Source organism: Martes martes (genome assembly GCF_963455335.1).
Source record: "Martes martes genome assembly, chromosome: 10".
NCBI classification, from domain to species: Eukaryota; Metazoa; Chordata; class Mammalia; order Carnivora; family Mustelidae; genus Martes; species Martes martes.
In genome coordinates this window covers 41,932,189-41,954,329 of record NC_137898.1, presented here as the reverse complement: position 1 = coordinate 41,954,329, position 22,141 = coordinate 41,932,189, and the positions used below count along the sequence as shown (strand labels likewise).

Sequence of the window (22,141 nt, the reverse complement as noted above, 5' to 3'; positions counted from 1 at the left end):
TTTTTTTTTTTTCTTTAAACATCATCTTTGGCTCTGTTTTTTTTTTTCCATCTATTTATCATCAGCTCCCCGGAGTTCACGTTCATAAGCATCGTTCATAGTTAATCCCAGCGTGATTTCTGTCTATCCAGGTATACTCCCACCTCCCAGCTTCGCACCCAAGAAGACGCAAAAGAATGGTTACGGTCCCACTCTGCAGGAGGCCTGCAGGACCCTGCCGCCAATTCCCCTTTCTCCTCGGGCTCCAGCGTCACGTCTCCCTCGGGAACGAGATTCAACTTCTCCCAGCTTGGTGAGTAGCCACTGACGGTTAGCTGTGGGAATCAGCTCTGGGGGGCAGAGGTTAATCTTGTATTTTGAAGGAAGCCTGTGGTCATCGCCAAGTGGTCAAAGCCCTCCGTGTTGATCAGCCCTCAGCAATGTAACTTGATTATAGAGAAGTAATAGCAAAAGAGAGAGAAGAGAAAAGGTTTGGGTATTTTTATCAGTAATTTATGTGGTTGGTGTAGGTAGGGTTATAGTAAAGAGCAAACCATCCTACTTTTTTTTTTTTTTAAGATTTTTTTATTATTATTTATTTATTTGACAGATCACAAGTAGGCAGAGAGGGAGGCAGAGAGCTAGGAGGAAGCAGGCTCCTCACTGAGCAGAGAGCCCGATGTGGGGCTCGATCCCAAGACCCCGGGATCATGACCTGAGCCGAAGGCAGAGGCTTTAACCCACTGAGCCACCCAGGTGCCCTAACCATTCTACTTTTGAGAAGAATGTATTGTTTCTAAGACCTCTGAAGACGTAGGTTTATATCTGAAAAGTTGTCGTGTACCCCGTGTCTGGTCCTCTGCATGGCTCTATTAAGCTGGAAAATAAAGATCCGGATTTGAGTGAACACGTATTCTTGGAAATGCCTACTACTGACATAATGCTTTGACTGGCACAGTGGGGAAAGGAAAAGAATTTGTAAGACAGCCCCTGCTGACATGTTAATGGATTCTTTTTCAGAGAGACAAACACACCCACACAGACTCATAATCAGGGTAAGAGAACAATCCAAAGCTTTATATGAAACTGTGTAAAAACCGACAATGATCAGGTAGCGAGTATTATATATAGTTAGGAAAAGGGAAGATCCGTCCTGGCTAGAATTATCAGCAAGAATGGGAGCTGAGCCCTAACAGACTGATGGGGAGAAAATCCTGCCCACTCTCATCTTGCTCTTTAGAAGGGAGGCCTTTTCTGATTATTGCAAATAATAAACACGGCGTCTTTAAGGACAGGTGTGGCTTATCATCAAGTAAGACTTCACTTTTCCTTTTTAATTAGGTACATACTTTGGAAATACTGTATATTATTGAAATGGACAGGACTTTAATAAAAAAAAAAAAAAAGCCTGTTCAGGCCAAGGTGGAGGGGAGGTGCCTCTTTGCCCTGGAGCTCTTTAGGCGCCATTACAAGCATGCCCCGTTGGAGGCAGTGAGACCTGTGTTCATGTTGTTCTTTCCCAGCAGTAACTCTTTGAGGCAGGAGTTTCTTGTCATGCACAAATGCTTCCCATCTGATCAAAAGCCCGGTTGGACTATTTTGGGCTTTGGCTTTAGAGGGAGTTGTTCCAGATGAGCCTGGGGAGTAATTAGCTCATGCCTGGAAGGTGACACTGGCTTGTTGGAACGTGCCAAGTTGGAAAGCTGAGGCCCAAAGACTTGCTTTGGAAATGACCCACCTTTCCTCCCTTATTTTTAGCTCTCCGTGTTTTATTCAAATGTGAATGTGATAGCCTTCTAGAAAACAGACTAGGGAGGGAAGTTGGCAGGGACAGATATGGCCGATACTAATCGATACTAATCAGTCCTCTCGTCAACCCCATCTAGGATTTGAAGAGAGACATGATTTTCCCACCTTTCAGTCCCCTCCCTTTCTTTTCCAGCGAGTCCCACCACCGTTACCCAGATGAGCTTGTCCAACCCAACCATGCTGAGGACCCACAGCCTCTCCAATGCCGACGGGCAGTATGACCCGTACACCGATAGCCGTTTCCGGAATAGCTCCGTGTCCCTGGACGAGAAGAGCAGAACCATGAGCCGCTCGGGCTCCTTCCGGGATGGATTTGAAGAAGGCAAGCAAGGAGGGTTACCGTCTCAGGTCCTGCGTTGTGGTGAATGGCCCTCCATACCACATTCGCGACCCGAGAGCCCACCTGGGAGTGCTCCCAGCTCTCTCTCTCACTCTGGGGTTTGGGGCTGGGGAACTCTGAGTAGCGGGGCCTGGTTGTTCATTCACCTCATGGGGGGAAGAGGCTGCTGAAGAAACACGAGTGAACTTGAAGCAGACCGAGTTCTACTCTAGGCTTCTCCCTCTTGGACTCAGGCCACAACTTCTTGGCATGAGCTTCCATCTTGAGGTTTAGCTGCTGGCTCACCATCTTGGCAGACTGAGTTTCTGGAGAGTTAGTTCATTTCCCTGGGCTAACGTACCCGTGTAGTCCGGGGGCCTGTGGGCAGCCGGCCTCTCTACTTCACTCCAGAATTTTCTATTTCTCAAGAACCAGTTTTTTTTTTAACTTTATTCAGTGACACCCTTTTCCTTCAGGCATGCCCTTTTCCTTCTTTGCTCATTAATTGTGAATATTTTGAGTTGGATTTTTATGTTTTGTTCATTTTAATCAAAATGTTGGGAGAAAGTAGCTGTGGGCATTATTGCCAGCGTCTTCCTAACTTGGTTCATCTCTCTTTCCCTTTGTTCCTTCAGCTCAGGGTGGGAGCTAGAGAAGCAAGCAGTCAAAACCCTGTGGAGGGACAGCCCCACCCCCGAAAAGCTTCCAAAGATGGGAATGATAAGATATTGGAGTCAGTACTCATTGACTAGTAGTTAAAACTATGGAGTAACACTACCAGGGTTTGAGTTCCGGCTCCCCCGCTTCTTCGGTAGATGATCCAAGAGGACGAGTTACTTCACCTCCCTGTGCCTCTGTTTGTTTTTTTTTTACTGACAAAATGAGAATGGTAATAGTACCCAGCTCATGGAATTATGAGAATTCAACGGTAGATATAAACGTTCACCCGGTAATGTCATTACATGTCCTAGCCTGTAGACTCAGCGTCAGCAGTGAGGTCCTGGCAGCTGGGACTCCCCAGCCAGGGGATGGCGACTCTCAGAGCAATTGGAGCCCAGGCTATGGCCGTAGCCCTCGTTGTGCCTTTTTTGCCAGTGACAGACGAGAATGCGGGAGAATGTCAAGGGGGTCATGGGTGCTTCCCTTGGCCCCAGCCCCTGTGAGAGTGGGAAAATAGTAGCACAGGCACCTCCTGGGAGGAGAGAACAAACTTGTCTTGTTTTATTTTTGTTTTTTTAAAGACTTTATTTATTTGAGAGAGAGGGAGAGAGAGCACAAGCAGGGGGAATGGCAGGCAGGGGGAGAAACAGGCTCCCCGCTGAGCAGAGAGCCCAATGTGGGACTCAATCCTGGGACTTGAGAATCATGACCTGAGCCAAAGGCAGATGCTTAACTGACTGAGCCACCCAGGTGCCCCTGAACTTGTCTTGTTTAAAGAAATCCCTAAACAAACTGAGAGGGAAAGAAACAGAATAAAGTCTTCCACTGTTGCCCAGTGTACTTGCTTAGAGAAAAAGAGTAAAGCGTTTAGTTACAGGGCACTTGCCCCTTGGTCCATCTTCCTAGCAACGTCCCTCCGTTCACCCTGATTTATGTGTCCCTTGCACCCAGTGAGCACAGTGAGCAAGTCTGCAAATCCATGTATGGGCACCTGCTGGGACAGAGGATCGAGGAGGGGTAGAGCCAGAATTATCCAGAGTGTTCTGCTGGATTTAAGAGCTAGAAGTGCGTGCTTTAACCACATGGGTCCCTCAGAGCGATGCGCAGGTTGACCCGAAGGTGAAGGCGTAGGCAGCTGGTCTTGAACTTTTTCTTAGTCCGTGTGCTAGCCAACCGTGGCCGCAGAGCATTCCCCAGCCTGACTTGTGACGACTCACATATGGAGCACGTCCTGGGCCACATTCATCTTCTGTGTCATGTGTGTGCCTGAGTGAACCGTGTTCAGGACCGAGATTTGTCCAAACAAGCACACTTCGCCTCATAAAGATCTGGGACCATTACAGTCTCATCGTCCGAGAACTTTCCTTTATTCCATCTGGAATCAAGCTGTCAGGCAGCACCACCGTGGGATAGCTGGGATGTCAAAGTGACATTGATAAAAAATGCTTGCCCACAAGCAGTGTCTAGACTTTTGTAAACCCTAATGATTCATGGTGACGTGGAGCTGAAGGGCAGAGGTAAAAATCAGGTTTGGCGGGTAGAGGGTAGGGACTGCTATCGATACACGATGAGCGCATACCATTTTCATCTTTTGGGGAATTTTGCATCGAATTGCTTTTACTCCTTCCAGGGCTATTGCCTTACAAAGACAAGACAGAGCTCATGCAGTTAGATGCTTTTCATTCCATTGGGTGAAAGCTGTTCTTCCCATTTTGAATTTATAAATCCCAGAGTTGGAGAAACAGGGGGAAAATTTTACAACTCATGTTTGGACAAGACAGAACCTCTGTGTAAGAGTCAGTTAGGTACGTCATATACCAGAAAGCAGGAGAGAAATTGAAGAAGAATTAGCACAAAGACGTGGGGGAGGTTTCTGTGGGATTTAATTAGCACTTTCCATTTTGAAGGAAGTGGGAGTCATAAATATGTAGATTAGGTACAGGCATGGCCCAGATGCAACCTTTCAAAGTTATTTCAGGTAAATTAATTTCCATCAGATGCATTATGCAATTTTAAAGTCAACTTTAATAGCGTACATTTAGGGAGATGCTTGAGGCATTTTGAAAATGGACGTCTTTGCCCGGGGACTTTACCAGTCATCCCTAATTGCTAGTGCAATCTTAAACAATTCATGTGGAATCCATAGGAACAGAGCGGCTTCTTAATAAATAAAACTTTTTTTTTTTTTTTGCAACTCACTTGGGTTTCTAGCACCGGAGTTATACCTGTGATTGAAATCCTGGCACATTTGCTGCTAGACTTGGGGAAAGGTCAAGTCCTTTGAAGTGAAGATTAGGTGAGATAAATCCATAGAAAGCATCTTAGGCAAAATGACTTCCAAAGAGGTTTATAGTCAGTGTTCAAGCAGTGGCAGCCACTGTTGTAATTGTCAGGTTTTGTTTTCTCCTTCTCCACAAGGGCCATTCTCCCTGTTTTGTTTATGGCAAAAATGAGGCCGGAGAAATGCCTTGGGGACTGTGTGCAGCCAGGACTCTGTGCCAAACTCTAGATTTTCAGCCCTCTGTTTTCCTGTTCAGTCCTACCTTGACATCTGACTCTGCCTAGGTCACAACTGGGCTTTCTTACCTGGGTGAGGCGGACTGGTCCTTCATCAGTGTGTTTTCTGTTTTCAGTCCTGCTTCCTTTGATGGATCAGAGGGTGGTCCATTAGCCATCAGAACCGTGCCTCCTCCTCACTGGTAGCACCTCTGAGAGTATCAGCAGTGGAGTAAGAACTAGGCTATATGCCTCCAAGCCTGTCTCTGCTCCTAACAGGCTGTGTGTTCTTGGCCACATCACTTAGCCTCTCTGGGTCTTAATTTACTCTGCTGTGTATTAGTGGTGGGAACTCCTGCCCTGTCTGGGACTATTACCTACAAATTCTCACTTCCAACAGTGGTACACTTGAGAAAGTGCTTTGATAAGTACGAAGCTGGAGATATATGCAAGATGCATCAGGGCCTTTGATTGCTTTATTGGCTAGAAGATGCCCATTTGTTTCATTCTGTCTAGAGCATGTACGTTATCATCACCTGTACTTTGGGCAGGGGTGAATCATGTTTTTCTCAAACATGCAATTGATCGCTCATTTGGTTCCAGCTTTGTGTCTATGTAGATTGGATGAGGGGCTGGGGAAACCATTCTAAAACAAACCAAAAGGCTTTACCAAAAAAAAAAACAAAAAATGAAAACAAAAACAAAAAACAACCATCAGAAACTCCTAAATCAGGTCTCTCACTTTTTTTAAAAAAAGATTTTATTTATTTATTTGACACAGAGAGAGAGAGATCACAAGTAGGCAGAGAGGCAGGCAGAGAGAGAGGAGGGAAGCAGGCTCCCTGTTGAGCAGAGAGTCTGATGCGGGGCTTGATCCCAGGACCCTGAAATCGTGATCTGAGCCGAAGGCAGAGGCCTACCCTCTGAGCCACCCAGGTGTCCCCTAAATCAGGTCTCTTAAGGGCAAAACAGTCTCCATACTTCTGGTCAGCAGATCCTGTTCCTGAATGCTGGGTGACCTTAAGCAGACCAGTTAACCTTTCTGGGTTTTGGATTCCTCGGGTGCAGAGATGGCCTAGACAAGTCTCTGTGTTCTTCATAGCTTCAGAATTTTGTTTTATTTATTTTTATTTTTTTTAAGATTTTTATTTATTTATTTGACAGACAGAGATCACAAGCAGGCAGAGAGAGAGGAAGGGAAGCAGGCTCCCTGCTGAGCAGAGAGCCCAATGTGGGACTCGATCCAGGATCCTGGGATCATGACCCAAGCCGAAGGCAGAGGCTTTAACCCGCTGAGCCACCCAGGTGCCCCACATAGCTTCAGAATTTTAGAGATATAGGTATAGGGCAGAAAATGCATGGTGTGGTTTTGCCATTCTGGCTTTGTAAGTCTTGTGTGCCTTTGGTGTCCAGAAGTATCCAAGACACATAACCCAGGCTCTGATTTGGTTCAGCTCACTTGGAGCAAGGCCCACTGTAATGGTTCAGGCAAGCCACATTCAGTTTGGAGCTGATTCTGGAAATCAGGGAGTCTTTCTTTGGACCACGGCCTTGCTGTTGCTATTTACCTAGTGAGAGGAGTTAATTACAGGGAAGAAGAATTACCTCCGTAGGAGCCTGCCAGATGAGCTCTTCGCCGGCGGCCCCGGGCCTGCACTGGGGTATTGCTGAGGGCAGTGTCTCCAAGTCTGTGCATATGAGCTGGAGAGACAGAAGAGACCAACTTCCATTTTCCAGCAGGCTAGTTCCACACGGCAGCCCTGTGCTGGCTGAGCAGGTGGTGTGATGGGAAGATGTAGCTGGAGGGTGGCTGCATGTTACCCATGTCTCTTCCCCAATTTGGCCTCCAGTATAATCTGCCCCTACTGCCTGTCCCATGGGGCTAGAGTACCTTAACCCCTTTAGAACATTAGGCCACTCGTTTGGGGCATGAGAGGCGTCTGCTGATGTGTCTACGTATGAACACTGGAAGCCATTATTGGCCATTTATGCCATAAACGGATTTCTTATGGGGCAAGGGCCAGAAAAGTCATGGATGGCAGAAGAATGGAGGAAAAGATCTAGAACCCTAGTCTTCCTAAGGAAAGTGGATGTGAGTGATGGTGTAGCCATAACCTCAGAAGAGCAGGCACCTTCCGGGAGAGAGGAGGGCCGGACAGGCAAGTCAAGAACTGTGTGGGTTCAGAGGGGAAGGGAGTGTATCCGGTGCAGGCAGGCAGGGAACGGAGGGAAGGCTTCATGGAGAGTCTTGTTTGAGCTGAGCCCAGTGATCTGGACAGGCAGAAATGAGAAGCATCCAAAACAAAGGGAACCGTGCAGGCAGACACTCTGGGAAGGCCAAGTGCTAGGCGGGGCACGCTCGAGAGAGAAGTGCAGGATTCTGAATGGGATGGGAGCACGTAAAGGAAGAGCAGGAGGTCAGGAGGTTTATGGGAAGACAGTGTGGAGGCACCTGGGTGGTGGACTGAGCTGTTCGTCAGATATCTCACGGGCAAGTAGCTTCTACCCAAAGCTGATCCAAGTTGAGTTCACTTCTTGGGTGGTAAGGGCAAGCCTTTTAGTGCACATGGAAAGTTATTCCCAAGCCTCCCACTCTCAGACCACAGAGGATAGCTAGTGTGGGGGTAGAGCATTCGACTTGTGATCAGGAAAGCTGTGCCCAATTAGACATCTCTGATGTCTCCACTGGCATATTTTTTGTCTTTCAAAAAGTTGTCGAGAGATTACTAAGAAAATGTCGCTAAAGCATCTGGTTCCCAGAAAGAGAAGTGCGTTAGAATACTTAGTCCTAGAAAAGACCATGATTTAAAATTACAGAGAAATAATAAAATAACTCCACTGGCCGGGGGCGGGAAGGGGTGCAAAGCGGGTATGAAGATGGTTCTGAGTCAAAAGAACCAATCAGAGACAGAAAAGAGGACACCACTTGATTGTCGTTTTGTACATGTGGTAGAAATCAAAAGAATCTCTCCTTCAGTAGATAATGTGTTCTGAACAAGTGTTCTACCACACAGTCATCTAGAATGAGTTGACTATGGCCAACAGCCGGCCTCCTGTGTTCATGATAATGGGCTCATCTTTGTGCATACACAAGTGACAGAAGCTAGCAGAGTAGACAACATGTATGCAGCACAGTCTCATCCCTAGAGGAATACACGAGAGAAAAGTCATGGATGGCAGAAGAATGGAATGAGAAAGAAAGGAGTAAAATGTGCTAGGATAGAACAGGTTACAGGTTGCCTGTGGGTAATAGAATTATGAGTCGTGTGGGTTGTGGCAGTGAATATGTTCTCTTAACACTTCTCCGTACTTGAACATTTTTACTTAGTAATCATGTATTATCTTCATGGGGGAAAAATGACGGAGAGGTTGTAGAGGGGGAAAGGAAAAGAGACTCCTTTCGCAAATTATTCCTTATTTGACTCTGACCTATTGCCAAACCAGGAAAAGTTGGGTCAAGGTGAGATGAATTTACCTGGTAGTGTCCCATAGTGCTGAGTTTCTCCTCCTCTCTCCCTGTTTGGCTCCATAGTTGCCAGCTGTGCAATTTACCTTTTTTTTTTCTTTTCTTTCTTTAATAGTTCACGGATCCTCGCTGTCCTTGGTTTCCAGCACGTCATCAATTTATTCTACAGTGAGTATAAATCAATGCTATGTGGCTGTGACTGTGAGAACTCCTTTATCACATGTGTCAAGAATAAAATGTAAAATAAAATTGTTTCTCCAAGAGAAAGTATCTCCACTGTAAGGAGCCTGATTCATCAGGGAGTCAGGTTTGAAATTCACAAACAGCTACGAATTGTAATTGAATTGTAATTGTAACGTCTCAACCAGTAAATCAGGAACTGACTCCTTTGTTAGAGTGGCATTGTGCTTTGGGTGGGAACTAATTAGAACGTGTGAGAAGCCTTGGCCGCCTGCTGGTAGCCTTAGGAAAGAAGGGCCTTGAACAACTTCTGTCTGCCTCGGTTGCTTTATCTGTCAAGCAGAGAGAATAGCAGCCCTTAGCTTGTGGAGCTTGTGGATTTACTGTTTGGAAGATGACACTGAGCTACAACGTATATTCTTTGATGACAAGGACTTTTTCTGTTTTTATTCCTAGCATCTGGAACAAAGCCAAGCACGTAGTAGGTGTTCAAAAAATAGGCTTCAATGAAATAAGAAAATGCACGTGAAGCACTGAGGGTGGTGCACACAGCCCAGAGCAGGCGCTGGCTGTCGCCGGTGTTGGCCAGCTTCAATGAGTGCTCTGCTGAGCAAATCCACATGGAATCAAATACGGTTCTGGATTTGTTCAGGGGTGCTCGCTTTTTTATAGCTATGTGCGTAACTGCTTATCTTAGAAACCTTATTGGGAATTCCTATAGGAAAAAAAATCATTTCATTAATTGAGAATTGGAAATTCTTTTGCCCTTCATTCCACGGAGGACAGAGGTTTTAGTAATTCGCTTTTTGGTAGTGCTGGGTTCCTGGGAATATGTGTATGTAGCAGGAAAACCTGTATATGGCCCCAGGACAAATCTAGACTAGGGCCTGACTCTTTCGTAGGCCTGTAGCGAGCAAACAGACTTCAGGGATCGCTGACACGGTCTGACTTGAAGGACCTTGAAACGATCTCTTCTGCTCCTACCCACCCTGCCTCTCCTCCTCCAGAACACCTCCTTCCTCAGCCAGTCATCCGGTCTGAAGGGTAGTCACAGAACCCTCGCTTTTTCATTTCTTAGAGATCACTGAAGCCTTTGTCTACTAAGAAAACATAGAGATGACCTTCTGTCAACTAGCCCATACGTTAAGTCCTTTCTTCAAGAGGGAAAATTGGTGATGTGGGTGCCAAGATGGTACTTTCAGATCTAGATTTACTTCTTGAACAGGGTTTACTGGCCCTCAGTCTGTGCCAGGCTCTAGGCTAAGCCCCCAGGATGGGATGTAGGTGGAGAGAGGAGCCTGCTGCCGAAGGCTCCTGAGGCCAGAGGCACCCAAGTACACCTTGGGTTGTGGGACTCTACTGTCACAGGGGTGGTACAGAGCCGCCACGGCAGACATCGCTGTGCCCGAGCCCCTTGTTTTCCCAGTGGAGCTCCCAGAGTTTCCTGTCAGCCCGAAGAGGGCCGATTGTTCTTCGAAGAGTGAAAAACAGGGGCTGGCCTACATCAGCCAGCCTCAGAGGGAAAGAGCATGAGCTGCTCCCGCTGTGAGAATTCAGATGCAGAAGCCATCCCTGGCATTTCCTGGCCACAGTGCCTTCATGCAGACCATTGCAAGGTCTTGTCCTCAGAAGCCTTTCCATAGCTCTTATTCTAGGTGTGTGGAGGAAATTTCAAATGATTCTTTCTGGATTGATATAAATTCACACATTACCAGAGACCTAGGAATAGTATTCAATTACGTGTTTAACCAGATAGCAAGAGACCCAGGGCCTGATCTTCGTTTCGTTTTTTTTTTTTTTTTAAAGATTTTATTTATTTATTTGGCAGACAGAGATCACAAGTAGGCAGAGCAGCAGGCAGAGAGAGAGGGGGAAGCAGGCTTCCTGCTGAGCAGAGAGCCCGATGTGGGTCTCGATCCCAGGACCCTGAGATCATGACCTGAGCTGAAGGCAGAGGCTTTAACCCACTGAGCCACCCAGGTGCCCCAACCGATCTTCGTTTTTTCCTCACTGTTTGACTTTGTACAAATGACCTCATTATTCCAGGTGTCTGTCAGTTTTGTCCTTGCTGTCGGCGGCCGGGGGGTGGGGGGGTGGGCTGTGGCATCTCAGGGCTGCCCATAACTTCTGACATTTGCTGAGTCGAAGGGTCTCCTTTTACCTGTGCCTTCTCTGAGCATATAGGTTACTTCTGCAGACTTTTATAAGAAATAGCCTAACATTTAAACGTTTTCACGCTAGAGTAGTCTGCAGATTCCAAACTGTATCTGGCTACGGAGGTACCACCCAGCATCGACGTGGGGTCCCTTCTGTCTTATTAGCCACTTGGCAATGATAGAATTCTAAAACTCAGGCACCTTTGAAAATGTTAAGGTGAACCAGTCATTTCTTGTCTAAAACGAGATGGTTGGGTTTCCTAAGCTGCCATCAGCCCAGACCAAAGAGTCTGTTTAATGGCTGAGTGTCTTAAAGGTTCTTATTGGACGATTGATAATGGGTTTTTCCCCTGATGTCTATGTAATTTCTAGATATTCAAGAATGCTCATTCTGGCTAAAAATTGCCTGAAATTTTAATTACGAAGGAAAGAAAAGCCAACATGTTGGTGAACAACTACCATGGAGAAGTCAGTGCCAATCCTTGGAGTCGAGAAACTCTTAAGGGGCCACATCTGGCCTTGGACTGGCTTTCTTAAATGGTAGAGGGCAGCAGTTGAGTTCTCAGGGGATCTGCTGAATGGAGGGAGGCTCCCAACCTCACTTAGAGTTCCCAGAGGCACAGAAGAACAGCAGCTGGGGGTAAGATACAAAATACAGGATTTTCCAGGCTGCTGTTGAGAACAGGGGCCCAAACCTAGAGACAAATGGGCAGAATGACAGATGGTGGCAGAGGTATGGAGAAGGAGTGTTAGGCCCATGGACGTAAGTGTTTAGAAGTAGGGCTTGTCCTACTTCGATGGTTCAGCCTGCTTACAGACCTCCGCTAGCCTCCCAAATGTTAGATTGCCATGACGTTCTCACCATTAACTTTCTCCTTTGGATCAGACTCAGAAGTTCAGGGGCCTGATTTTGGGAAGGCCTCCGTGAGAATGTAGCTATAGTAAAAGAAGGAGAATGTTCTTGTTAAGATCATAGACTCTAGAGCCAGACTACCATGGGTCCAATCCCAGCTCTGCATCTTAACAGCTGGGACCATGGGCAAATTATTCAAACTCCCTGTGCCTCAGTTTCCTCATCTGCAAAATGTGAGTGAATAGTATTAGTACCAGCTCAGGAGGTTGTTACAAGGATTAAATGAATAATGAAAGGAAAGGGCTTAGAAGAGTGGCATGTGGTAAGCATTCAATAAATGCCACCTACTATAGGAGGTGAAGGACTTGGCGGTCATGGTCACCCCTGTACCCTGGCTTCTTAACACAGTGCCTGACACGTAGTAGGAAATCCATAAATTTTGATAGGTGGTGGTAGTGGACATGAAGAGATGAACACCTAGATGGGCAAAGAGGGATAGATGAATATTCCCAGAGAGGGAAGAGTGAGCCCTGGAACTCTCCCAGTGTTCTCCCAAAAACACTTCTTAGATGAGATTGTCCAGCTGTGTGACGTTAGGCAAGGTCTGACCTCTCTGTGCCTCAGAAAGAATACGGACCTACTCTGTAGGGCTGTTGCGAGGATTAAGTGGTTTGGCCCCAGTATTCCTAAAAACCAGTTGCTGTTGTTAGAAGCCAGCTGGAGGGAGGGGCCCCCCTGGGCAGCATCAGGAGTCTGGGCAGTGGGGTAGGGAGCAGGGGGAGAAGGGAAAGCAGGCAGGAACCACCTCCCACCTGCTGCCGCTGGTGGGTGTAGGGTCTGGGGGAGGGTAATGAATCACACCACTCTGTATTCTGAGCTGATAGAGAAGTAGACACCAGGGTCAGATGCTGATTTTTTACAGTAATGGGTTTGTCATTAGTAGCTGATAGGATTGATTGGATGGGACCAATCCGGTTGGTCTAGGACCCAAGGATAAAACAGAGTCTTTACTGATCTTCACCTGCCTGTCTGGCTCCCAAGGCACTGCCCCACCCCCAGGGAAGCATGAATGGAGGGATGGACGGAAGGTAGGAATCCTTCCAACATTGCCCAGAATGTGGGGGTGTCTTTTTTTATGGGCCCCCGGGGAGAACTGCAAGAGAATGAAAGAAAGATTCCCCTTGTTGTCAGTTCCCCCTATGGAAGGAGAGGGGTCACCTTGTAGTCCCTGGCTGGCAGGTGGCTGTGTCACCACAGACACAGCCCCAGGATGGAGACTCTCCCAGTGAGAGGGCCCACAGGCTGCACCCACACCTCCCAGAGTCACAGGTAACTGGGGGCCGTGAGCTGGGGCAGTGGGAAGATGCACACAACCTGGGGAGTCAGTTGGCTGGCTGCCGGGGGCTCCCAGCCTCCCTCACTTGGGAGGCCTTCCTGCGGGTCCTGGGGCAGCGCCTCAGACAGAAGAGAGGGAGGGGTAAAGCCGGCGGTTAACCCATGAGCAGTCCTCCCGGTAGGAGCGCCCAGTCCCATTACAAATTCAGATGAATGACTGGTAATTCTTTAGTGTACGTTGTCCCCAGTGTGGCCTGGGATGTTTTTGAACCTGTACATTTATTCGCTAAATGAGGGCATCTGCCCCTGGTTCATCCCTTCTTGTCACGCCTTCTCCAGAGCACCTGACCGTATCATCTTCACCTGGGAGCAGGGGGGCTCCTCACAGCCAAAATAAGTGCAGTGTTGTTCTCATCCTTCCTAATTTCTTATAATCATATGCTCTTCCTGTTTGGCCTTTCTCATTGGTCAAATTAACCGAACCAGTTTATCCAGAAAAATACACCAGGAAAGAAACTCCTAACTCTGGGGACTGCTGTAAGCATCCAAATTGGGTGTTCCCCATAGACTGCATTGCCCCATTCTTTGTTCCTCGACTGGTCTAATTTCCCTTATGATTTCCTTGCAGCCAGAAGAAAAGTGCCAGTCGGAGGTAAGGAACAGTTTGCTGGTTGCATTCCCTCCTTCGCTATTATCCGCTACTTCGCCCCGCTCAACCTGGGAACGGGCTCTTAAAGCAAGTAACTCTGTCCTTTGCCAACCTTCAGATTCGCAAACTGCGGCGGGAGCTGGATGCCTCACAGGAGAAGGTTTCAGCTTTGACCACGCAGCTGACCGCAAATGTGAGTACAGATACAGGGTGGTAGCCATGGGTGGGGGGGCAGCCCCTGCTCCCTGCTCCCTTCTGACGGGCCATCAGGGCCGCCTGCCCCCGAGTACCGTGGGAGCAGTACTGTGGGAGGGGCATGGCTTTAGCCTTGTGAGCGTCCACTCAGGCTCTTAGCGGCTCTGGGCTCCAGGCAGCATCTTTGAGCCTCTGAGCCTGTATTGGCTCATCTGTGCAATGATGGATGGTAAGCTTCTGCTCTCTGGGTTGTCATGTGGTCAGTACTGGAATATGTTAAGGGCTCAGAAATGTTCGTTTCCCTTTTCTTCCTCTTTCTGAAACTTTTCCTCTTCAGGCGGGGAAAAAATAAAAGAAATCTAAGGCTCCAAATAAATAGCTGACTGTTCTATAATTATAATACCCACAATTACGTGTTCAGGAAATGCTGCCAGCTAGCATTGAATTCAACAACTGTTTGAGTGCCAACTGTGCCTCAGGCACCATGGGTTCAACAGCAAAGCAGGCACAGTCACTGTCCTCTTCGTGTGCTTTCTCTGGTGCCATTGAGACAGAACTGTTTAGCTATGACATGATAACTGTTCAGAGAGAGAGATAAAGGGAGAAGGTTGTGGGAATGTGTAAGGAGGATCACCTAGCTCAGTCTCGTGGTGGGGGAGGGGGGAAGTCAGGAAAGGCTTCCGGGAGGAGGTGACATCTGGGGGATGCTGTGTAGGGGAGGATGCGTGGGAAGGCAGCATTCTCACTAGTGTGCAAAATGTATTTGTACAGAAGCCCAGGGTGAAGTTATTAGCGCATTTAGAAACTGTAAGTAGCTCAGTGTATAATTAGAATCTGTGGCTTGGATATGGGGAAGAGGCAAGGGGAGAAGGAAGAGGGGAGGGGAGGGGAGGTGAGACATCGAAGAAAATCTAGGGGCAGGTCCGTCGCATATCACGGAGCCTCTCAGCTCTTAGGTGGACAGTTCGGGCTAAAGGAAGTAAAGCTTCATTGGTGTGTGTGTGTGTTGTTGTTGTTTTAAGATTTTATTTATTTATTTGACAGAGAGACATCACAAGTAGGCAGAGAGGCAGGCAGAGAGAGGGGGGAAGCAGGCTCCCTGCTGAGCAGAGAGCCCGATGTGGGGCTCGATCCCAGGACCCTGAGATCATGACCTGAGCTGAAGGCAGAGGCTTAACCCCCTGAGCACCGCCCCCCGCCCCCGCCCGCTGCCCCATTGGTGTGTTTTAAGCAGAGCAGTGAGGCGGTTTGGTTTGCTCTTCATGAAGCTTCCTGACTGTGGCGTGGTTATAAGATTAGAGGGTCAGAGTGAAGGCAGAGACTTCAGGTCTGCAAAGTAGCCCCACTGCAGAGCTGTGGGCCGGTGAGGATTGCCCTTCAGAGGCCAGAGCCTGAGGTTTGGAAGGTGCAGAGATGCCCCTGAGGCAAGGCATCCTGCCTGGAGCACACGGCCCGGTCTGAGACCACAAACACCTGTGTGTGAACCTGTCCCAAAGCAGCCTGCACGACCCCATAATATGCTGTTAGAATGAAGGGCAACTTCAAAAGGCTGTCTTCTCTGGACCAGGAAGCTGAGTCAATCAATACTCCAGTGAATCATTTACCTGCGCTTCTTGCCCAGGTCGTTCCTACTGAAGCCTGAGCCAATGGAAGGAAACCATTTCTCTTTAAAGTCTGTGCACAGGGTACCTTGTGGAGTACTTGACCTTAATGACAAGCTCAATAACTCGTAACTTCTCTCACTGTTCATGCTCCTGAGTTCGCTCACATTTCTGGGAGTCTTTGCATTATTTTCTCACCCTCCCATATCAGGCCACTATGTGTTTCGTTATCTGACTTTCTCCTCTCTGCTGCTTCCATCGTCGGTAGCAGAACATCAGAAATTGCTGGGAGATCTGAATTTTGAAGCTTACTAGGTCTTTTTTTTTTTTTTTTAAGATTTTATTTATTTATTTGACAGAGAGAGACACAGCAAGAGAGGGAACACAAACAGGAGGAGTGGGAGAGGGAGAAGCAGGCTTCCCACAGAGCAGGGAGCCTGATGCAGGGCTCGATCCCAGGACCCTGGGGTCATGACCTGAGCCAAAGACAGATGCTTAACGATTGAGCCACCCAGGTGCCCCTGGGTCTTATTTTAAAAAAAAAAAAATCCCGGAGGTATTCTAATATGAATAGTCTTCATCTGGGTACCATCTGAATCCAGACCAACCCCAGACCCAATGAGCCAATCTGGATATAATCCAAATGTGAGGTTTGACAGCGACCCCCATCCCAAGTGATTTGGAGCTACTCCCCTAGTTAAGAATTCCTGGTATCCATTGGTGCCCTTTTACTCAAAACCTAGTTTCATTAGTTTACTTATCAAAAAACTTGGGTTCCTTCCTCCAATGACCTTGTGCTGCCCAAAGGATCTTACACTGGGCCATTTGGAACTCTACCCTCTGCTCCAGAAGAGTCCGAGGGAGATCCCTTGCATTATTATTATTCCAAAAGCATGTTTTGCTCCTCACCAAAGCCACTGAGTCCAGTATTGTTTGAAAGTAAATATTTAGTCTTACCACACACCACTGGCCGCACTAACGTGTTTTATTGTCTGCCGTCTTTCTCACAGGCCAAGCTGTGTTTGTTTTTCTAGGACAAACTACTCAAAGCCACCTTCTCTGGGTGTTTTTATACCACTCGTGTTTGTTTTTCTGGGAATGTGAGAATGGCACTTGGTAAGAAGTCTGCTGTGTGGCTCTGAATCAGGCTCCAAACAGCCTCTCAGCCCATGTTTTCACAGTTGCTGGTGACCCAAAGTTAGTCCTTTCTCTAGACAGCAAAATGCAAACCTCTGGTTCTTCAGAGCAAACATGGCTTCTTCTTGAGTTTGCAAAAACACTTTCTCAATAGCAGTCTTCTTGGGGTCAGGTTTTTGTTTTTGAGGGAATAGAAAGTATCAGTGCCCACAAACAGAATCCTGGGTGGCAATCAAAGAATTGAAATAAATGGAAATTCGGTCATTTAAATTTGACCTTGGCGTTCCTTTGAAATGCAAGGTTAGCAGTAATTCATTTCAACATCCTGGCCCTGGCCCTGTTTCCTTCATCCACTATGTAAACTGTCTTGAATTGATTGGCTTTGGTTCTGCCATATTCTCCTGGGCAAACTAAACAAAGGCATATCTCTTGATTTTAAAATGCAACAGCATTTTCTCAATTTTTAATAGGGAGTGAGCATGCAATCAGAAGGAAACTGGGCAGTCCACTTAACATTTCTATTACAAGAGGTCCTGCTCCCTGCTAACTCCTACAGCTGTTGGAAAAAAGACCCAACATGCTAGAACATCTCTAGTTCATGCTAGAGATGCCTTATCCTCAGCCGTTTCAGTTAGATGAAGTCTAGTGAGAGAGGCCTCTGACTCACTTCTCTGATATCTCCTCTTTAAATTGAAATGTCCACTGACCCTCCTCATGACCTGGGACAATGTCCCACCTGTCTCCTGGTTCCCTCACTTTGATTCTTCACTGAGCACATCAGTCCTCTCTTCCTCTAGAATATTACAGACCCCATGATCAGATCTTACTTCTCCCTCCTCCCAGGAGTCACAGTCTCTCTGCTAGCTCTTCTCTTTCTCCTGTATCTGCCCACTCCTCTCCTACAACCCTTTCCCGATCTGTCCCCACCTGTGTTCTCATCCTGTCTTTTGTCACTTCATCCATCCCAAACCTCTTCCTTCCCTTTCCCCACCGTGTCTGTTCATTCCCATGTTTATGGACCAGTGTTCACCTATATTGTTTCACTTAATGCTCACAACAACCCTGGGAGGAGAGTAGCCACTGCACACATTTTATAGATGGAGAAACTGCTGCCAATAGGATTAGCTCTCTTGTCCGTTCCTTATTCTTGGTTTTAACCATATTATCAGGACTCTCAGTCAACCAACCAATATATCACGGGCTGTTCTGGAGGAAGGAAGAGGCTTCGTGTTAGGACACGAGGTTGCATCTTGTCCTTGAAGAGGGTTGAGGAGAAAGGAGCAGACAGAAAAGCATCTCATTTCTCAACTCTTAATATACGTGTTTTTTTCCCTGCATTTTTAACATCTCTGCAAGTGGGATGCATATTTTAATTAGAATTGGCAGCGTTTCTCAGGATGTCTTAGTACCATATGAAATAGTGGCGTGCCTGATGTCGTGTTCTAACAGGTATATAAAATTATGGAGGTGGGGCACCTGGGTGGCTCAGTTGTTAAGCATCTGCCTTCAGCTCAGGTCATGATCCCAGAGTCCTGGGATCGAGCCCTGCATCAGGCTCCCTGCTCAGCCGGGAGCCTGCTTCTCCCTTTCCCTCTGCCCCTACTCCAGCATGTACTCTCTCCCTCACTTGCTCACTCTCCAAAAAAAAAAAGTATGGAGGGGCCTTGAGGGAAAACCGTAACTCCTTGGAGAAATAGGGGAAGGTTTCTCTATTTATTAGAGGTTTTAAGGTATTATAAGGTATTATAAGGTTTATATATTAGAGAGGTATTATAAGGTTTCTCTATTATTCTATATAAGGCCCTAGCAGATGGGCCTTTCAGTGGCTTTTTATTAACTGGGATTAGTATAAACAAAATAGCCCAACCACTGTGTTCATGCATTCTGCAAACGTGCCCAGTGTGAGCCTCTCCTGTGAGCTTGGCACTTGGAGAGCAAAGCTCGGGGGAGCAGAGGAGGCAGGAGGCAGCAGTTGCTGGAGTACCCGTGCCCCTAACTGTGACACCGACATGCACGTAGACCAACAGTCCACGTGCTTTCAAGAGTAACCATGAGGGAACCAGCCCATCTCGGGGTGTCATGAAGACACGAGCTGAGATCTCTTGAGAAGGATGTATAAAAACCAGACAGGGAGGCAGCGGAGGAAGGGCACTGCAGGCAGAGGGGAAAGCAGGTACAAAGGACCTAAGGTGGGAAGAAGCACAGGGTCTTTAAGGACCCGATGAGCCGGAGTGACTGGATCTCAAAGAGGTGGGAAGTGGGCTCCAGGGGCTGAAGAATTAGACGGGAGCTGACTCACGGGGCCCCGGTGAGGATTTCAGCCCTGAAGACCCGGCACCCCCTGGGCCCTCTTGCCTTGCGAGGTAGTCTAACCGAGGCTGTGTCTTTCCTTCTCCAGGCCCATCTGGTGGCAGCCTTTGAACAGAGTCTTGGGAACATGACCATCAGGCTCCAGAGTCTGACCATGACGGCTGAGCAAAAGGTAAAGGCCTCCCCGCGGCTTAGAACTGACAGCACAGCTCCAAATTAGATGCTCTCTTGTTTCAGAGAAGGTATGGATTTTAGTGTATTTGAACTCTTGGAATCAAATCGTAAAGAGTTGTACTCTGTTGAGTGCACATCTGATCCAGATGGCGGGGTGTGGCGTGGCCGCAGCCCTCCACATCTCACAGGCCTGTTTCTGCCGCCTTTTTTTTTTTTTTTTTTTTAAGATTTTATTTATTTGAGAGGGAGAGGAAGAGAGAACACAAGCAGGGCGGAGGGGCAGAGAGAGCAGCAGATTCCCCGCTGAGCAGGGAGCCCCACACGGGGCTTGATCGCAGAACCCTGAGATCATGACCCGATCTGAAGGCAGACGCCTAACCAACGAAGCCACCCACGTGCCCCCATTTCTGCTGCTTTTGTGTGTTTCTACACCCATTGAAAATCAATCCGTCCTACGGGAGGGGACAGAGGTTCTGTGGAACTCCTTCGTTCCCTCTGCTCCGTGCTGAAACGGAGTTGTTCATGTGAACTCGGTACAGAGTGACTGTAGGGTGACCAGTATTTCCTGCTGTTCCTCAGGATTCAGAACTGAATGAGTTAAGGAAAACCATCGAGCTGCTCAAGAAACAGAACGCAGCCGCCCAGGCTGCCATTAATGGGGTCATTAACACGCCGGAGCTCAACTGCAAAGGTAAAGGAAGGGGGGGCAGCCTCCAGACCAATGACCTGCCTGCCCTTAGGAACCTTCCCCTGACAACGTGTGCCGCAGCCTCCCTGCCCCAGGGTGTGTGTCCCTGTCGGTCAGACGGGTCCCGGGAGGAGGACACTTGCAGTCCGTGACTCCAGGCCTCTAGGAAGATAGCTCTTCCAGCTCAGTCTCCTCCTAATGTAGCTCAAAAATGGAAGAAAATCTGTTCTATTGGCGAAGGGTCAAAAGTGTTTCGCTTAATTTCACTGGTGCCCTTATATTTACGTGTGGACGTGGGCCAGCCTGAAATGAGTATCTCGTCTTCATCCAGAGAAGTGTTTCTGAGTCAGTTGCTTCGTGCTTGTGTATCTTAACCTGGGGGCCAAATGGGGCTGTGAGGACGAGTTCCCTCCCGCCGCATTGACGATGTTGGTGATGGTAGAAGTCGCAGTGACTGCCAGCATTTAGGGGACACGCACTGTGTTCTAAGTACTGTGCTCAGTATTGTAAACTATTCACTCTCCCATTTTCCTCCCACGACAACCTTACAAGCGCAGTGCTGGTCCTCTCCACATTGGATTGATGAGAACACTGGGTTGCGGGGGTGAGAGCCCCGTCCAGAGGTCACAGTAGTAAGATACACGAAGTGGGACTAGATCCCAGGTCACTGACTCTGCAGCCGGTGCTCTTAAAGAGTAGGCTGTGGGTTTAGTTCTGTGCTTGTGCAGAAAACTGGTCACAACCTGTATTTGGCATCTCCGTGATTTCAGATACCAGGTCTCTGAAATGTGATGACAGAGTTGAAATGGGAGGGACTGGCAGCCCGAGTGAGCAAAGAGCACGTTCCAGGAAGATGGGCTCCCACACGTTAAGACCCTGAGATGAGACGGGGGGTCATTCCCGAGGGGCCAAGAGAAGGCCAGTGAGGCAGGAGCATACAGGGCAGAGCGGGGTGGTGGGGGGCACCCCGACAACACAGGTGACTGCCATGGTTCAGAAGCGTCATCGGGTGCGGGTCTCAAGCTTAAGAAAGCTGGTGGCAGGGGCAGGGAATTCTCTCTCGAAGCCTCCCCTGACTTCTTCTTGGTGGAGTGACTAGATCGGACCCTCAGGTAATTGACTAAAGAGGGCATAGCGTGGACCTGCTCAAGGATCTTAAAACCAGCAGCTGAGAGCAGAAGGTCATGTCTAATGGGAAATACCCAGCGGTGCCCGGGTGTGTGGATTTAGGTGTAAGAGTCATTTTCCCTGGGACAGAGGGATGGGCTGAAGGCGGCAGCTGCTGACCTCCTGCCTTGGGTCCCCAGGAAACGGCACCTCGCAGTCGGCAGACCTCCGTATCCGCAGACAACACTCCTCGGACAGCGTGTCCAGCATCAACAGCGCCACCAGCCACTCCAGCGTGGGCAGCAACGTAGAGAGTGATTCCAAGAAAAAGAAAAGAAAGAATTGGGTGAGTGTGCGGCCGGGGACCCTCGCGGGTACCAACAGACCTGTGTCCCCACCCCCCACCCCCAGAAAGAGCCCCAGGCTAGCTCTTGACTCCGGAGCATAGATCTTTGGGAGTGGATCCAAAGAAGCTTGTGGGTATATTTCTATCAAATTCAGTGTTGTGCTCAGCCAAGCACCAGGACTCACGAAAGTACCACCATCTTGGAGTTTTCTGTTTCATGAGATTTTATGTGACATACTCATCTTTCATTTCATATACGTGTCATTCCCTCCTCCTCGTAACGTTAGCTGCGAAGTTCCAGGTACTAGACGAAGTTATTCTTCGGTGGTTTCTTCTTAGTTATTATTATTATTATTTTTTGGAGTGCATATTGCTAATGATCCCATCATTATCCAGAATCCTTATCTATTTCTTTACACAGTTACCTATGATGGCATGAAACCAATTTTCTCTGAACAGTTTTTAACCATGCCCTCTGAAGTGAAAGTTCTTCATAATGTCGATATTAGGAGTCAGTGAAAGGTTTTAAACTGGGTGTTGTTCTTCAAAATGGCAAGTTTAATAGACCCAGTCTCCAATGCATTGTTTCTCTATGTTTCCTTAATCCCAGCGAGCCACTCGAACTTCTGTATAGTGGTGTCTTGAGCAGTTTTTTCCCATTCTCCTGGGAATATAATATTA

At 47.9% G+C, this 22,141-nt stretch overlaps 1 protein-coding gene across 2 annotated transcripts in view; it reads left to right on the top strand.

The window, feature by feature from the left end:
• NAV2 (neuron navigator 2) overlaps positions 1–22,141 on the top strand; it is a 394,477-nt gene that overhangs the window by 334,277 nt on the left and 38,059 nt on the right. For both annotated transcript variants that reach the window (XM_080816815.1, XM_080816814.1), the window contains 8 exons: positions 132–292; positions 1,922–2,110; positions 8,845–8,897; positions 13,882–13,905; positions 14,021–14,095; positions 19,234–19,317; positions 19,899–20,010; positions 21,315–21,460. In XM_080816815.1, the coding sequence (XP_080672941.1) occupies positions 132–292; positions 1,922–2,110; positions 8,845–8,897; positions 13,882–13,905; positions 14,021–14,095; positions 19,234–19,317; positions 19,899–20,010; positions 21,315–21,460 (844 nt within the window). The remainder of the gene's footprint in view (positions 1–131; positions 293–1,921; positions 2,111–8,844; positions 8,898–13,881; positions 13,906–14,020; positions 14,096–19,233; positions 19,318–19,898; positions 20,011–21,314; positions 21,461–22,141) is intronic.